The sequence below is a fragment of the Vulpes lagopus genome, chromosome 21, assembly GCF_018345385.1.
Source record: "Vulpes lagopus strain Blue_001 chromosome 21, ASM1834538v1, whole genome shotgun sequence".
Classification (NCBI taxonomy): Eukaryota; Metazoa; Chordata; class Mammalia; order Carnivora; family Canidae; genus Vulpes; species Vulpes lagopus.
Window position 1 is genome coordinate 4,782,650 of NC_054844.1, and position 15,289 is coordinate 4,797,938.

At 47.1% G+C, this 15,289-nt stretch overlaps 1 protein-coding gene across 1 annotated transcript in view; it reads left to right on the forward strand.

Moving 5' to 3' along the window:
- The window catches only part of PRMT8 (protein arginine methyltransferase 8), a 92,173-nt gene extending 82,921 nt beyond the window's left edge, over nucleotides 1-9,252 (forward strand). The window contains exons 9-10 of the mRNA XM_041735534.1: nucleotides 7,465-7,586; nucleotides 8,358-9,252. Of these exons, the coding sequence (XP_041591468.1) occupies nucleotides 7,465-7,586; nucleotides 8,358-8,441 (206 nt within the window). The 3' untranslated portion in view covers nucleotides 8,442-9,252. The remainder of the gene's footprint in view (nucleotides 1-7,464; nucleotides 7,587-8,357) is intronic.
- The last annotated feature ends 6,037 nt before the right edge of the window (nucleotides 9,253-15,289 follow it).

Consider the following 15,289-nt stretch of genomic DNA (forward strand, 5'->3'; position numbering starts at 1 on the left):
GGTGGTTTAAACTACAGAAATTTATCTCTCACAGTTCTGGAAGATCGAAATGTCAGCAGGTTTGGTCTCTCCTGAGGCTCTCTTCTTGGCCTGCAGGTGGCCTCCTTCTCTGTGTCCTCGCATGGCCTTTCCTGTGTGTGTGTGTGTGTGTGTGTGTGTGCACTCCTGATGTCTCTGTGTGTGTCCTAATCTCCTCTTTCTAAAAGGACACCAGCCACACTGGATTAGGGTCCACCCAGTGGCCTTATTTTAAAGGCATCTTTAAAGGCCCTGTCTCCAAACATAGTCATATTCTGAGGGACAGGGCCTTAGGGCCTCAGCTCATGAATTGTGGAGGCCACCATCCAGCTCCGAGCACCTCCTCATCCCTGCCCCTCACCTGGCCAACTCCAGCACAGGCCTCATCTCTCCCCTCAGCTATGACTCAAGGCCCTCCTTCACTCCTGGTCAAAGTTAGGCGTCCTTCATGGGGCTCCCTGCCCTCCCAGGCTTCCATCATTTAGTCAGTTAGATGGTGTAAAAAAGAGGAGGTAGTATAAAAAGTCGAGGAAGAAGTCCTGCTCCCATTCATCCCAGCCCTGTGCCTCAGAGGCATCACATGTTAATAATTTCTTTTGTAACCTTCCAAATTATTTCAATGGTACACAAGCACATGCATAACTATATACACCTTTTCTTGGCTTTTTATTTGAAATACTTCTCATATGAAGTTGCAAAAATAATTCATAGAGTTCTGCGAACCCTTTACGTGGTTCCCCCATTGGTGGCATCTTATGTAAGTACAGTACCATATCCAAACTACACCTTTTTTTTAAAACACAGGTAGCTTGTACTAAACACACTGCCCTCTGCCACCTTGTCTTTACTTAAGAATGTACCTTGGAGATCCTTCCACAGACTCAAAGACATAGCTAACATATTTTTTTTAACAACTACACAGGATTTCAGTGACAATGATCCTCTTTTACCTGTGTACAGAAGGGGCAAGAGACTTATCTAACCCCTCCCAGAAGGGCTTTTCCCAGAACTGGTGTCTCCTGATCACCAATACCACAATATTCTGGTCTCTATCATCCAGACCAGTGCTGGTACCCCCTGTCTTGGGAAAAAACAGAGACCTCCAATCTGTGTCATTTCAAACTACTACCCTCCTTAGAGGGGCAACAGGTGAGATTGTCTCCCTGGTAGTCAGGTATAGTCAGAAGGGGGAAGAGAGGTTTTACTTGGACCTTGAAGGGTGGGTAAGACTCAGCCTCAGCAGTGGCAGCAAGTGGGAGGGCTGAGGACCATGGCTGTAACTGGAAGCCAGGGATGAAGCCATAGCAACTGGCCCTGCCTCTACTATCTTCAGGACAATGACTCCTCTGGGGCCTGCCCTGCTGTAGGTGATGAGAAAGTGTAGTGAGGGCACTCTGGAAAAAGTTCTGTGTCTATAAAGCCCATAGCTCTCAGCCCATTACTCTCAGCTCTCCCTTCCCTGAGTTTATTTCCATTTCTTGAGGTCAAGCAGACAGCCTGGACCCCTGTCCAGAGACGGCTCTCTGGCTCTGTGGTGTCAGGAACAGCATTTCTGATGCCTCCACATGAAGAAGGCTTGGTTAATCTCAAGTTCAGAATCAAAGAAGGTGGTCCTGGGCTGTCTCGGGGATGGTGAGGATTTGCCCTCAGCATTAAAGTCTCCAACCTGTTGGTGCAATTTCTTCCTGCTCTGTGGTCAGAGCCACACTGTGGTTCCTCACAAGTCCCTATGAGAGAAATGACAAGGTCTGCATTTCATAGGCTCAAAGACCATGGGTCTAGATCAAGGTCTGAGCTCACCGGTCTGTCTCTTTGCAGCTATGGTGTTTTGTTGCCTCCTCTTTGCCCAGAACCCCAGAAATAGGGGTCTGAAAAGTCACCCAAAGGTCCTGCAGTCTTCCACTTCCCATGCTTTGGTGCAGAGGTTCTCAAAGTGTGGTCCATGGCTGGCAGCATCAGCATCACTTGGGAACTTGTTAGCAATGAAAATTCTCAAGACTTACCCCAGACCTTCTGAACCAGAAACTCTGGGGTGGGGCTCAGAAACCTGTGTCTTACCAAGTCCTCTAGGTGACTGTGATGCACAAATGCCCAAGAACCACTGCCCTGGCACAACGGCCTGAACAAGGTGATTGTGAATTTGGCCCCTATTGATGCCTTTCTGGGAAGGGAATTCCATCTCCTTGCTATCATAGGCCCTCTTTTCTCATCAAGGCCAATGCCTTCTGGCTGGCGTAGGTCCCTCTTGCTGTAGCATCTCCATAGAGATCAGGGGAAATAACTTGTTTAACCGCTTCCTCAGCCACCTGGGGGAATATCCACAGGAGGTTTTGCTTCCAGCATGTGACAAACATCTTTACCAGGTAGTGTGGGTTTGGTAGTGGCCTTTTCAGACCCTCTGTACTCTGACTACATAGAAAAGAGCATTTGCTTTTTGGTTTTTAAGGCCCTCAGATGCATCGAATTAGATTAATCCTAATTCCTGGTTCATGATATCATTGAGTCAGGCACAGCTCACTTTTTGTTTATCTATTTATTCATATAATGAACATCTGTGAACTCACCACTAAGTCAGTAACTAGAATGTAAATAAAGTATTATTAACTAGCATGCAATAGTAACTAGAAAGAAATGTATTACTGTTATTAGAATGTAAATACATTTGTTAATATCAAGAAATAAACTACTACTATTTAGAATATAAATATTAACTGGAAGTACATTATTAATTAATATAATGGTACCATTTATAATTAACAAGTAAATTAATTCACGGTCACATAATTAATCCTTGTGAGCTCACCACCTAACTAAATGGATGCTCCATCCCATCTCATCATCCCCCCTATGTTGCCTCTAGATGAACATTATGCTGAATAATTTCATGTTCTTTATCCCCTTGCTATTTAAAAAAAAGTTTTATCACATCTATATGTATGTCAGAACACTGTATTGTTTGGTCTCAGCTGTTTTTGAACTTCATGCAGAGTGTAGTCTGCTGTATGTACCCACTTCCCATCGACCGCCTGCCAAGCTTTCTTTCTCAGCCCAGCCACAGCTGGCTCTGGGGGGCCCACTCAAAAGCACATCATGTTGTGTGCAGCTTGAAAACAATCCCTGTTAATGGCTCTGACGTCTCCTCTCTGCAGCTCCAGGCAGAAGCTGCTGCAAATGGGCACAGGAGCCCAGGGGTCCAGGCTGTGCCAGCCAGTGGGCATAGCCTCCCCAGTCCTTGGACACATCCTCAGTGGGTAGGGGCAGGAAGTGGGAACTGGGTCCCTTGGGGCAGCCAGAGTGGGTGGAGGAGCAGTAGCTTGAGTAGAAGCAGACCTGGGTTAGAGTTGTAGTTTTTCTAGGAGTCAGCCAGTAGGGTGGCCAGACATAGGAGATGGGCCTTAAGTAAGTTACTTTCCAGGCCTTGGGCTCATTATGTGTGAAATGATGCAGTGGGACCAAGATACCTAGCAGCCCCTACCTGCTTTGCCATCCGATGACAGTGAGTAATTATCTCAGGCCAAAGAAACTTCTTGGCATGTAGTCTTTCATTCTCCAAGAAGCTTCTGACCCCTTGGGGAATATTGGAAATTTATAGCTAGGAAAAGGACTAAATTTCAGAAAAAGCTACCATCCACTTGGCCACTGAGAAGTGAAACAGGAAGCAGGATTCCATTTTCTGAAAGTGGATTTCCCTTTCAGAAAGCACCAGGAAATCTTGTGAGAGGTCTTTGCCATTTGTTCCTACTGTCCTCTGAGCTCTGCATCCCTGTCCTCGGTCATGAGAACAACCCAGCTACCTGAGTGTCTTCTCACGTAGGCTGCAGGATGTGAGAGGGAGGCAAGGCTATACTGGTTGCTGTTTCCCAAATTCAGGACCATATGTGGCACATGATAGACATCCTGACTTGATGTCTGTTGAATGAAGGAATGCATGCAGGGGAGCAATACTTGTCCCACTCACTTCAAAATATAGAACAAAAGCTGTCCATAATATAGAGCCCAGAGAGACTGTGAAGGGGAGGGAGAAAAGGGGACCCTGGCATGGGGGGGTCAAGATATTAAGAGTATAAAGATATTTTTGTAATAGGGAAAGCCAAAAGTCAGTTACCTGATCTTGAGCGTTATGGTTGGGGCAGGACAGAGAGAGGGAAAGACTCATTCACTGAGGAGAACTCTAGATGTCAACCACAGCCCTGTGTTGTGTGCTCACCCTTATGCCTAGCACCTTTCTAGATGCTCCCCCAGCATATTCTAGATCACTACAATGAGGCAGCCCATCTTTGCAGGTTAGAGCCATAGATTATGGATAAATATATATATATATATAACTTCCCATGACAATTATATGGGAGTTATATTATAATGGCTTATTATAATGGCCTAGCAATACCCTAACATGGGCCTAATGTGTCATAGGTAGAGTGACCATATAATTGATCTTTCAGTTAAGGACACTTTTGATAGTGAAAAGGAGAGCTGTTCATAGTTAAACCAGGAAGACAAGTAAAATGGAGCTGTCCTGGGCACAGCAGATTTGGTCACCCTTAGTATGCTCTTTCCCCCTGGTCAGCCCATCTAATCCTCAAAGTACCTGGGGAGGTAAATATCACACCCCACATTCTCCAGATGTAGAAAATGAGCCCCAGGGTTGTAGGGAAAACATATGGCAATGTGGAAACAGGAAACTGGACCTGTTGTTGCCTAATTAAATGTCCTTTCCACTCTTGCCCACCCAGAGATGTTATTAGATGCAAACGAGTGGGTTTGCACAGTGATTTCAGCCATGCTGTGTGTCTACAGGACCTGGGGGGGGGTGGGATTTTTATGTCTTGACAAGTCTGCCCCCTTTCACATCCCCCACAATGACTGAATTCAAGTCTCCTGGAGTAGAGTCAAGACATCTGAATTTTAATCAGTTTTTCCTGGACACCTCAATGGAGAATTAGTATTGTAAAATTGGTTTAGACAATTTGTCCATAGCTAATGGACCCATCACAGAAATGAACCTTTTGGGGAGGTTCTCAAACTTTTGATGTTGATGGCAAAGGAAAAAAAGTCAATTTCCTCAAACCCAAGGCTGGCATGTTTTTTGGACCACCATCAGGCACACCTAGGCTTGATGCCTGCCAAACCTGAGCCAGTGAAATCTCTGGGACTCTCCTAAGGCATCTGGTTAGGTGACAGAAGGAAGCTGCTTGAGTCTCCTTGCCTGAAGATCTTTAAGAACAGGAGAGACACCTGTCTGAGTGGCGTAGGAGGAAGTAGAGGGAAGAGTGCTGTCAGTCATACACTGCCATTCTCTGCACACACCAGAGACTATCTTTTGACAATTTATTTAGGTGTAGTTGGCAGGGAAGGTGCTGGGACAGATGGACTTTCTAGACAGCGGTATGCCTTAGAGGCCATGAAGGCGGGATATGCTTAGGGATCTAGGATCTGAGAGGCATAGACTGCACATTCATGATCCTCCTTTGAACTTTTTCAAATGCTCAGACTGCTTTTTCCTGGCCATGACCTTGAGTTTGCATTGATTTCCCAAATGCACACATTGAAGGCTATGCAAGTCCTTAACCAAACCACTAACATTTGATCAAGCTAGTTCATTGCAAATGGTGAGGACAGACTCTTCACTACCATTTAAATAGATCTTGGGGTTTGTAAGATCTTAGAGATGACCTGGTCTGACTCAGCACATGATGAATTCTCAGTCAGTGGTTGTTATAGGAACACCTGGAGGCTGGACTTCTAGTAGCTCAGACAAATGTGGAACAGCCTTAATTTTTCCTGATGAATTAAAAATCTACCTTCTAGTAATTCCCAGTGACTCTTTGTTCTACCTCTAATGCCTTATGTAAGGCCACATGTAAGTATTTACATGTGACAGATTTTGAAGTATTTGAAAGGCACTTACTATATTCTCCCAAGTCTTCTCATTTTTAGCTCTGGTCCTAAGCAAAGAGAAAATAAGTATTAATGAGTCCTGCATCCAGGTGGAGGAAGGTAAGATCCTAAAGGGCCAAGAGGAACTTACTATAATGGGTTCTTCTACTAGCTATAGTTTTCAAAGTCTCCAATGTAATTGAACATCTCTGGGTACCTTGAAGCATAACAAAGTGTCTACTATTTGGGTTTTTGCCATTGTTCATTTATTCAGTACTTACAGATCTAGCAAGTGTGGTGGTAGACACTGAGGATATCACAGTAAACAAGCTTGGCATGGTGCCTGTCCTCATGGAAATTTCAGTCTCGTGGAGAAAGCAAACAGCTGGAAAAAGACAAAGGCATTTATGCTACAGTGTGATAGGCACTATGGTAGCATAAGCTCAGGGTGGATCTTCAGGCAAAGCTTCCCAGAGAAAGTGACTCTGAAAGATGAGGAAGAGAAAGCCTGCTGAACAGGGAGGGAAGAATATGCCAAAGACAATTGGTGCTGAGGAAGATGGCCCACAAGTAGGACCCATCATTTGACTGTAGAACATGTAGTGTGCCGAGAGAGTCTGGATGGAATTTAATGTCAAATATGAAGGGGGTGTGCCAGCATCCATGCAGCTTTGGATCATACAGAAAGAGTGAGCTGTGGACCAGTAGTGGGGTTCTTGGATGAGAGCTATCCCTTATTTCCTTTTTTAAAGATTTGTTTATTTATTTGAGAGAGAGAGAGAGAGAGAGCATGCACATGTGAATGAGTGGGGCAGGGGAAGGGGCAGACGGAGAAGGAAGGAGAGAATCTCAAGCAGACTCCTCGCTGAGCATGGAGCCTGATGTGAGGCTCCATCTCATGACCCTGAGATCATGACCTGAGCTGAAATCAAGAGCCAGAGACTCAACTGACTGAGTCACACAGGCACCCTCATTTCTTTTTGATCCAGTTTGGAGGACCCCACAGTAGGCTTGGGCCAAGTGTACTAGGTTTGGTTCTAGGGCTGAGATGTGGCTGGGAAAGCTATGTGTAGACTGTGGGTATCAGTGGGACACTGGTTTAGCTATGGAATTTGCATACATGATGTCATTTAAAGGGAGACAGGATGGCCCTACTCTACAAATCTCCCCTTTAAACTGTCTGAACGTCTTCACTCTGTTGAACTAATTTAAAAAACAGTAGCATTTTGAGTTTCATTTGTGTTAATGAGTTTAGTTGGTGAGAGGGTATTCATCCCACCCCCTTGGTGAACTTGTATTATGAGCAACTTTATCTTCTGATTCCCTACTAAAATCAGCAGCCTTGAGGAGATGGGAATTTGATGGAAGGAGGAGCACTGGGGCTGAGTGAGGATTCCTAGGGCATGGAGGCAGACTACAGGGGCTAGGCGTTGACCCTGCAAGAGTGCTGGGAGTTGGTTCAGTGAGTCCAAGAAGAAGCCCAGCAACTTCCAGGCAGGGTCTCAGTCTCAGTTCTTCTGGAGATATCTTCTCTGACCCTTCCTTTCCACCTCCCTGTTCTCCCCTCAGCCCCCGATGCCCCCTACACCCACTGGAAGCAGACTGTCTTCTACTTGGAAGATTACCTCACTGTCCGGAGAGGGGAGGAAATCTATGGGACCATATCCATGAAGCCAAATGCCAAAAATGTTGTGAGTACTGAGCCAGTCTCTGCCTGGGCTGGGGTCAGAGAAAGAAAGGGACCCATGGAACTGACTCCTGGGAGCTCCCAGGACCCCCTCACCCAGGTGCCCCGGTGCCTTGTGTACAACCAGACAAGGTCCCAGGGGAGGAGCAGTAGAAAGCCAGGTTTAGATCTGACTGGGTGTTGTTGAAGGCCTCTAGCTGTGGCACCTTAAAACTCAAGGGTGATAGATTTTTCCATAGACCCCACTCTGGACTCTCAGCCTTGAGGACAGCTTCCAATTCTTCATCCGAGGGGCTTTGAACACAGAGGCGGCTGTCATGGGTTTCAGCTCATTTAGAACAAGCCCCACCAGGAAATAGCAACTTCTGGTGGCCTGGAAGATATTCAGTTCACATTTCTTCAGTGGGGCCTGGGGGGTTGGGGATTGTGTGATTCTTTTTGACTAACCGCGGGTGCAAACATGTGTGTTGAAAGAGTCTAGAGAATGCTTTGAGGGTTGTGCCACAGAAGACTCAACACCCTACTCTGTTTTGTCTCAGGATAAAATCAGAGGGAACATTTCTATATTATAACAGGAAGGGTTTAGGTTAGAAATCAAAGAACTTCCTGTGAGGATAATGAGACACCAGAATAGATTCCTGAGGGCTGTTCGTGGGAACCCCTTGGCTAGAAAACCTTAGAAACACGGTAGTTACCCATCCCTCTGCCTGCAGGAGTGGGTGGTGCCTGCGTTGCTACCGCACTAATGCCGGGACCCTTTGCTCCTTCTTTGCAGCGAGACCTCGATTTCACGGTAGATTTGGATTTTAAGGGACAGCTGTGTGAAACATCTGTATCTAATGACTACAAAATGCGTTAGCACATGTGGGAAGCTGCAGAGAGCGAGCAAGAAGAGAAACTCTTACCTCGATCTGCGGCTCTGTCACAAGGAATACCGTTTGCAGGACTACACACTCGAAAACCAGAGTTTTAAATTCTGCCTTGAAGATTGGTGAACTCACCAGGGCTCCCGTGAGCCCTGCCACTGGACAGAGAGCCTCCAGCTCCTCAGCTCTGCTCTGGGAGCCCTTCACAGAGGCTTTGTTGTCGCCGACAAAGAGCAACCTCCAGTGCTGTGGCTGGGACCCCGAGGATGGAAAAGTACACATGTATACCCATTGTCCTCCTTAACTGTGAACCTCCGGAACTTCCAAGTTTTGCATGCTGCAGGCATCTAGGACAGATTGCTTCACTAGAACCTGGAGACATAGTGTCTTTGATAGCATAAGCCAGATTACCTATCTGTGAGGTGGTGTGTGCGTGTGTGTGCGTGTGTGCGTGTGTGTGCGTGTGTGTACGTGCACAGCATATATATTAGTTTCTTTATCCACAATACCTGCATATGGGTATATTTCTGTGTTCATTCAGGGTGTGTGTGTGTGTGTGTGTGTGTGTGCGCGTGTGTGCGTGTGCGTAGAATATCTATTACTCTCAGAGGAGATTCTGTTGCTTTCAAATAGGAATTTGTTTTGTGATTAGTTCTCCCCCTTCCCCAACCCCTACAGATGTTAAGCAACTATGAAATGTTCTCTGTACTAGCTCTGGTCTCCTTTTGACTAGACTGTGGCTCTGAACCCTGAGCATAGTACCACGCACTCTGTTGGCACTCAATAAATGCACATGAGAGCGAAGCGATGGCCTGGCTGTGTTGCTGGTGCTCCGGGGTGGGAGGCATCAGAGGACAGCAGAGGCCACACTGGAATTGAAGATCAAAGGAGCAACAGATGCTGCTCCCAGCTCCCAGAAGGCAGCTCATGGTAGAAGCAGCCATGAAGTCAGGACTGGTCCAACGGCACATTCCCTGCAAACTCTTGGGGTGGGAAAAGGGACTTACCGGTAAGGTGGGGAGATGTGAGCTAACCAAGGGTGCTTTGTGTGTGTGTGTGTGTATTTTTTTATTGGAGTTCGATTTGCCAACATATAGTATAACACCCAGTGTTCATCCCGTAGGTGGCCCCCTCAGTGCCCGTCACCCAGTCACCCCATCCCCCCACCCACCTCCCTTTCCATCTGTATCTTTGGGGTAAATCCCCAGCAGTGCATATAGGGCAGCTCTATTTTTAACTCTTTGAGGAACCCCCACACAGTTTTCCAGAGTGACTGTACCAGTTCACATTCCCACCAACAGTGCAAGAGGGTTGCCCCTTCTCCAACATTTGTTGTTTTCTGTCTTGTTAATTTCCCCCATTCTCACTGGGGTGAGGTGGTATCTCATCATGGTATTGATTTGTATTTCCCTAATGGCAAGTGATGCGGAGCATTTTCTCATGTGCTAGTTGGCCATGTGTATGTCTTCTTCTTCTTCTTTTTTTTAAGATTTTTAAAAATTTATTCATGAGAGACACACACAGAGAGAGAGGCAGAGACACAGGCAGAGGGAGAAGTAGGCTCCATGCAGGGAGCCAGACGTCGGACCCAATCCCAGGACTCCAGGATCATGCCCTGGGCAGAAGGTAAGCACTAAACCACTGAGCCATCCAGGGATCTCCCATGAGTATGTCTTCTTTGGTGAAATGTCATGGTTCTTGTTTTTTCTCTTGTTGATATGATCTATCACATTGATTGTTTTAGGAGTGTTGAACCAACCTTGCATCCTGGGGATAAATCCCACTTGGTCATGGTGAATAATCTTAATGTACTTTTGGATCCTATTGGCTAGTATCTTGTTGAGAATTTTTGCATCTGTGTTCATCAGGGATATTGGTCTATAATTCTCCTTTTTGGTGGGATCTTTGTCTGGTTTTGGAATTAAGGTGTTGCTGGCCTCACAAAATGAGTTTGGAAGTAGTCCATTGTTTTCTATCCTTTGGAACAGCTTTAGTAGAATAGGTATTATTTCTTCCTTAAATGTTTGATAGAATTCTCCTGGGAAGCCATCTGGCCCTGGACTTTTGTGTCTTGGGAGGTTTTTGATGACTGCTTCAATTTCCTCCCTGGTTATTGGCCTGTTCAGGTTTTCTATTTCTTCCTGTTCCAACTTTGGTAATTTGTGGTTTTCCAAAAATGCATCCATTTCTTCGAGATTGCTTAATTTATTGGCGTATAGCTGCTCATAATATGTTTTTAAAATCGTTTGGATTTCCTTGGTATTGGTTGTGATCTCTCCTCTTTCATTCATGATTTTATTAATTTGAGTCTTTTTTCTTTTTAATAAGGCTGGCTAATGGTTTATCTATCTTATTCTTTCAAAGAACGAACTCCTGGTTTTGTTGATCTGTTCCACAGTTCTTCTGGTCTCTTTTTCATTGAGTTCTGCTCAGATCTTTATTATCTCTCTTCTTCTGCTTGGTGTAGGTTTTATTTGCTGTTCTTTCTCCAGTTCCTTTAGGTGTGAGGTTAGCTTGTGTATTTGAGTTCTTTCCAATTTTTTGAGGGATGCTTGTATGGCGATGTATTTCCCTCTTAGGACTGCTTTTGCTGTATGCCAAGATTTTGAATGGTTGTATCTTCATTTTCACTAGTTTCCATTAGTTTCTCTTTAATTCTTCTCTAATTTCCTGGTTGACTCATTCATCTTTTAGTAGGCTGTTCTTTAACCTCCACGTGTTTGAGTTTCTTCCAAATTTCTTCTTGTGATTGAGTTCTAGTTTCAAACCATTGTGGTCTGAAAATATGCAGGGCATAATCCCAATCTCTTGGTATCAGCTAAAACCTGATTTGTGACTCAGTATGTGGTCTATTCTGGAAAAAGTTCCATGTGCACCAAGAGTGCTTTAGAAGAGAAGGCTACATGTAGCCTGGAGGGAGACCACGCTCAGGAACAGGAGATTCTCTGGGATATGCATCCTGCTGGGAGGGCCTGGAGGAAGCAGGCAATGGAGGTCTTGGGTCCCTCCCTGGGAAGAGACTGGGGCAGGGTCGGAGTGGAAGGCCAGTGGAGGGATTGTCCTTGTCCAGGGTGCTGAGAGTTTGCAGCACCGCATGGTCTTGTCCCTGCTCCCTCACCCCTGACCAGTGGCTGGCCTGGCCTGTCACCCTCTGTGCTAACAGGAGCTCATCCACCTTGAATGGAGCCTTCTTACTGAGCCCAGGGAGACACTGGGTCCTAGGACAGTTCTCCAGGTTCCTCCTGCAGCTCTTTCTCCCAGCATGTTTGGTAAATCTCCAATGCTCTCATTTTCTTCAGCCCTGCCACCTCTCAGATTCTAGATTCTGGCTCCATTGTGGAGAGGGCAGAACCAGATGAGGGATTTCAGTGGCTGGGAATGATAACCTAGGGGAAATACAGGCCTTACCTGTGGGCAGGGACCCAGACCTAGCTGCCTTGAAGATACAATTGCCAAGGAGCCTGAGGGTCTGCCTTTTTGCCATATGGGAAGGAACAGGGCCAGGCTCCTGGGTCATGGAGGTGTAAGCTTACCTCTGCCTTCCATGCCCCGTGGACCTTGGGCAAGTCACATCACTTTCTTTATCACCACTGAGGAAAGGGAGCTGGATTAGGTGAATGTTTTCTACACCGTGTCCTGGGGAGCCCTAGGGCTTGGGGGGAAGTGCCAGGGTCAAGTTGGGCAGAACTCTGGGTTTCTGTCTCTCCAGAATAAAAAAAACAAGGAAATCCAATTCTTCCCTTGTCTGTTTTAATTTTCTTCGGGAAAAGGACTCTATTACTAAAGATAAAAATGAGGGATGCCTGGGTGGCTCAGTGGTTGAGCATCTAGCTTCAGCTCAGGTCATGATCCCAGAGTCCTGGGATCAAGTCCCACATCAGGCTCCCCTCAGGAAGCCTGCTTCTCTCTCTGCCTGTGTCTCTGCCTCTCTGTGTGTCTCTCATGAATAACTAAATAAAATCTTTTAAAAAGTAAATACAAATGAAATAAAGAAATGAAAAGGAACCAAGAAAACCAAACACCTCTGAAACTGATGTACTGAGGTGACCCCAGAGTCCTCCTGGCCCTAACACTCTGAGGTCAGTGTTATCTTGGACCTTATCTCTTTCCTTCTCTCCTGCTGTGAGTCCTGTGCAATTTCACCAAGAGCTGCTGCCAAGTAGCATTTGGGTCTCGGCTGGGTGCCCATCACTTGGCCCAGAACCACATTTCTCACTGACCTGCATCTTTACGCTATCTCTTGCCTGCACTGGCTCCAAAATATTCTCTCTGGGACCATCATCACTCAGAAAGGGGGACAGGCTCCGTGGGCAGATGTGTGTGTGTGTTGGGGGGTCTTTGCTTAGCTTTTAAAGGGGGCCTCCTGAAGGCACACACAGCTCTGTGGTTGTTCCATTTGGCAGGCAAAGTGAATTTCAGTCCCCACTGCCCCTTGGTCTGGTGCTGTAGTGTATTGCAAAAACTAAACAACGGGGCTCAGAGGCTCAGAGAAAAGCTGTGCTGGACCCTTAGAGCCCATGTTTGTTTCCTTCTAGCTAGTCAAAGGCTGTCTTGTGTTCCAATTTGGAGCCAATCATGCTTTCCATTGGTGACCTGTCAGCAAAACTTGTAGCCTCAGTCGAAGCATGGTAACCAGATAGATCTCCGTAGGATGGGAAATACAATGTACTTTGCCAGGTATGGTGAAATGTCTTGATTTGGTTTGGGTTTGGGTTATTCTTTAGCTTCTGAGATAGGTAATCTCATCTGTGTCATCTCCCCTGATATCCCAGGTGCTGGGAAGGAAGAAGGGCCATTTAGAGATAGCGGGTAGAGCTGAGCAGGCCCCAGATGGGGCAGAGGCAGAAGAGCCCTTGGCTTGGCTGTGGGTGGGGTGTCCTGGGGCTGGCAGTGCCCTTGTGAAGGATCAGTGACTCCAGCAGCAATAGCCTTTATCCTTCCATAACATACTTGTTGGCTTCCCCAGAGTCCGGGGAGTGAGGGCAGAGGCAACCCCACCCATTCTGTAGGGGAGGCCCACTGAGGCCCCGGAAGGAGGAGTGGAGTTGTAACAGAGTTGGACCATGACCACAGTCCCGCCCAGTGGCCCCTCCACTCCCCATGCTGATCTCTCTGAACCCAGGCCTGGAGGCCACTCCTATCTGGAGATACGTACAGCAAGCATCATGTAATGCTTTTCATCCACATGTGTTAGACGAGAAGGACAGGAAAACTTGAGGAGACAGCAGTGGATGTATTAGGAGAGGGAAGGGGGCTGGAGAAGGACTTAGGGGTGGAGGCTCCCCCAGAGGGCATTTGAGGGAAACTCATTAGTGGGTTTTCACTGCGGTGGCATTTGGGGAACCTCTACATTCTGCCTTTCCAGGGAGAATGGGAGCCCAGCCAAGCTCATGGAGGATCCCACCCATGGTCAATGGGGTAAAATCATACATTGGTAGCTAACCAGGATGTGACCCCCACTCCACCAGTTGCTCTAGGCATTTGGGGCCTGCAGGCCTCCCAGACATCCCTGGGGCCCAGGGGACAACTGAGCTGAGCAGAGGCCATGGGTCTTTCCAGCCACCAGAAGAAGGTCACCCCTGCAGCTTACCCCAGCCCCGGGTCTCCAGCTTCTGCCACGCCATTCCTGGCGCTGCTCCTGGGCTGCAGGGCTGGAGCCTAGAGAGGCACAGCAGTCCCTTCCCCCTGCCCACTGAAATGCTCCAGTGGGAACTATAATTTCCCTCTGATTTGGTAGAAAATAAGCAATATCTGCCTGGAGCATGTTCTGAATAGAAGTCGGTGTGTGAGATGAGGTCTTGGCATGACAGTAGAGATGCTGTAAAGATGACTTCACTTGTGAAAGCCTTTCTGTCTCTGACTCTGCTTTTTTTTTTTCTTTTTAAAAAGGCTGTAAAAAACCTATGAGTGGCACTCTTGTCTCTCTTCTTCCCTTCTTCCTCTTTGGGGGAACTTCTCCATTCCATTCCTAGTACTTCTTCCCAGATCCACAGCCAGCCACAGGGCCTCTGGTGATCTTATTTGGACTCTTCTACCTGAATCACTCTGAGGACCATTGGATGTATGGTCTCTCTTCCCCACTAGAACGTAGGCTCCAAGGACAGGAACTGGCTTCTCTCTACCTCCTTGAACAGCATCGGGGTGCAGGTGGGAGGAGACAGGGTGACAGCTGGCCAGCTTGACTTCATGGAATGTGTCCAGGAGCCTTTCTAGGACTACCAGGCTCCTGTCTCTTCTATCTGTGGCCCTGGAGGCATCCTGACATTTTCCTTACTCTTGTAAAAGCCACCCCGTGGAGCTATCTTCCTTGTGCCAGACCCTCTCTGCTCCCCTGTCTCTATAGCCTTCATCTCCTCTTGGTACCATAGTTGACACCTTATGTTGAGGCCCAGCCTGAATCCAGACCTCTGTAACAAAGTGAAATTAAGAAAGACATCTTGGCCCATTCTCATGCCTTGGATCGATCAGTCACCTGGCTAAGAGTTTGTCCTTGGCTTAATGGCCAGCTGTGACCATGGGGTGATCTCCTTTCTTTAACCTTTGGGTCTCACATACTAGGGGAACTCTGTCTTGTTTTCATAGCCTACCCCACCCCTGCCACTGCGCAGAGGTCCCCTACCCTGGAGCCCTCTTCCTGAAGACAGATTTTTCTGGGTCCCTGCCTGGAATCTTGAATAGCACCACTCTGCATACCTGGCTTCTGAGTGCAACCCCACCCATGTGGCACTTATCTTAGAACCTTGGGCTGCCACATGCTGTGCCCAACCCCTGGCCTGTGGTCTTGGGACTGCGAGGATAAGCCTGCTTGAGGTTGGGTGATCTCCTCACACCTGTGTAACCA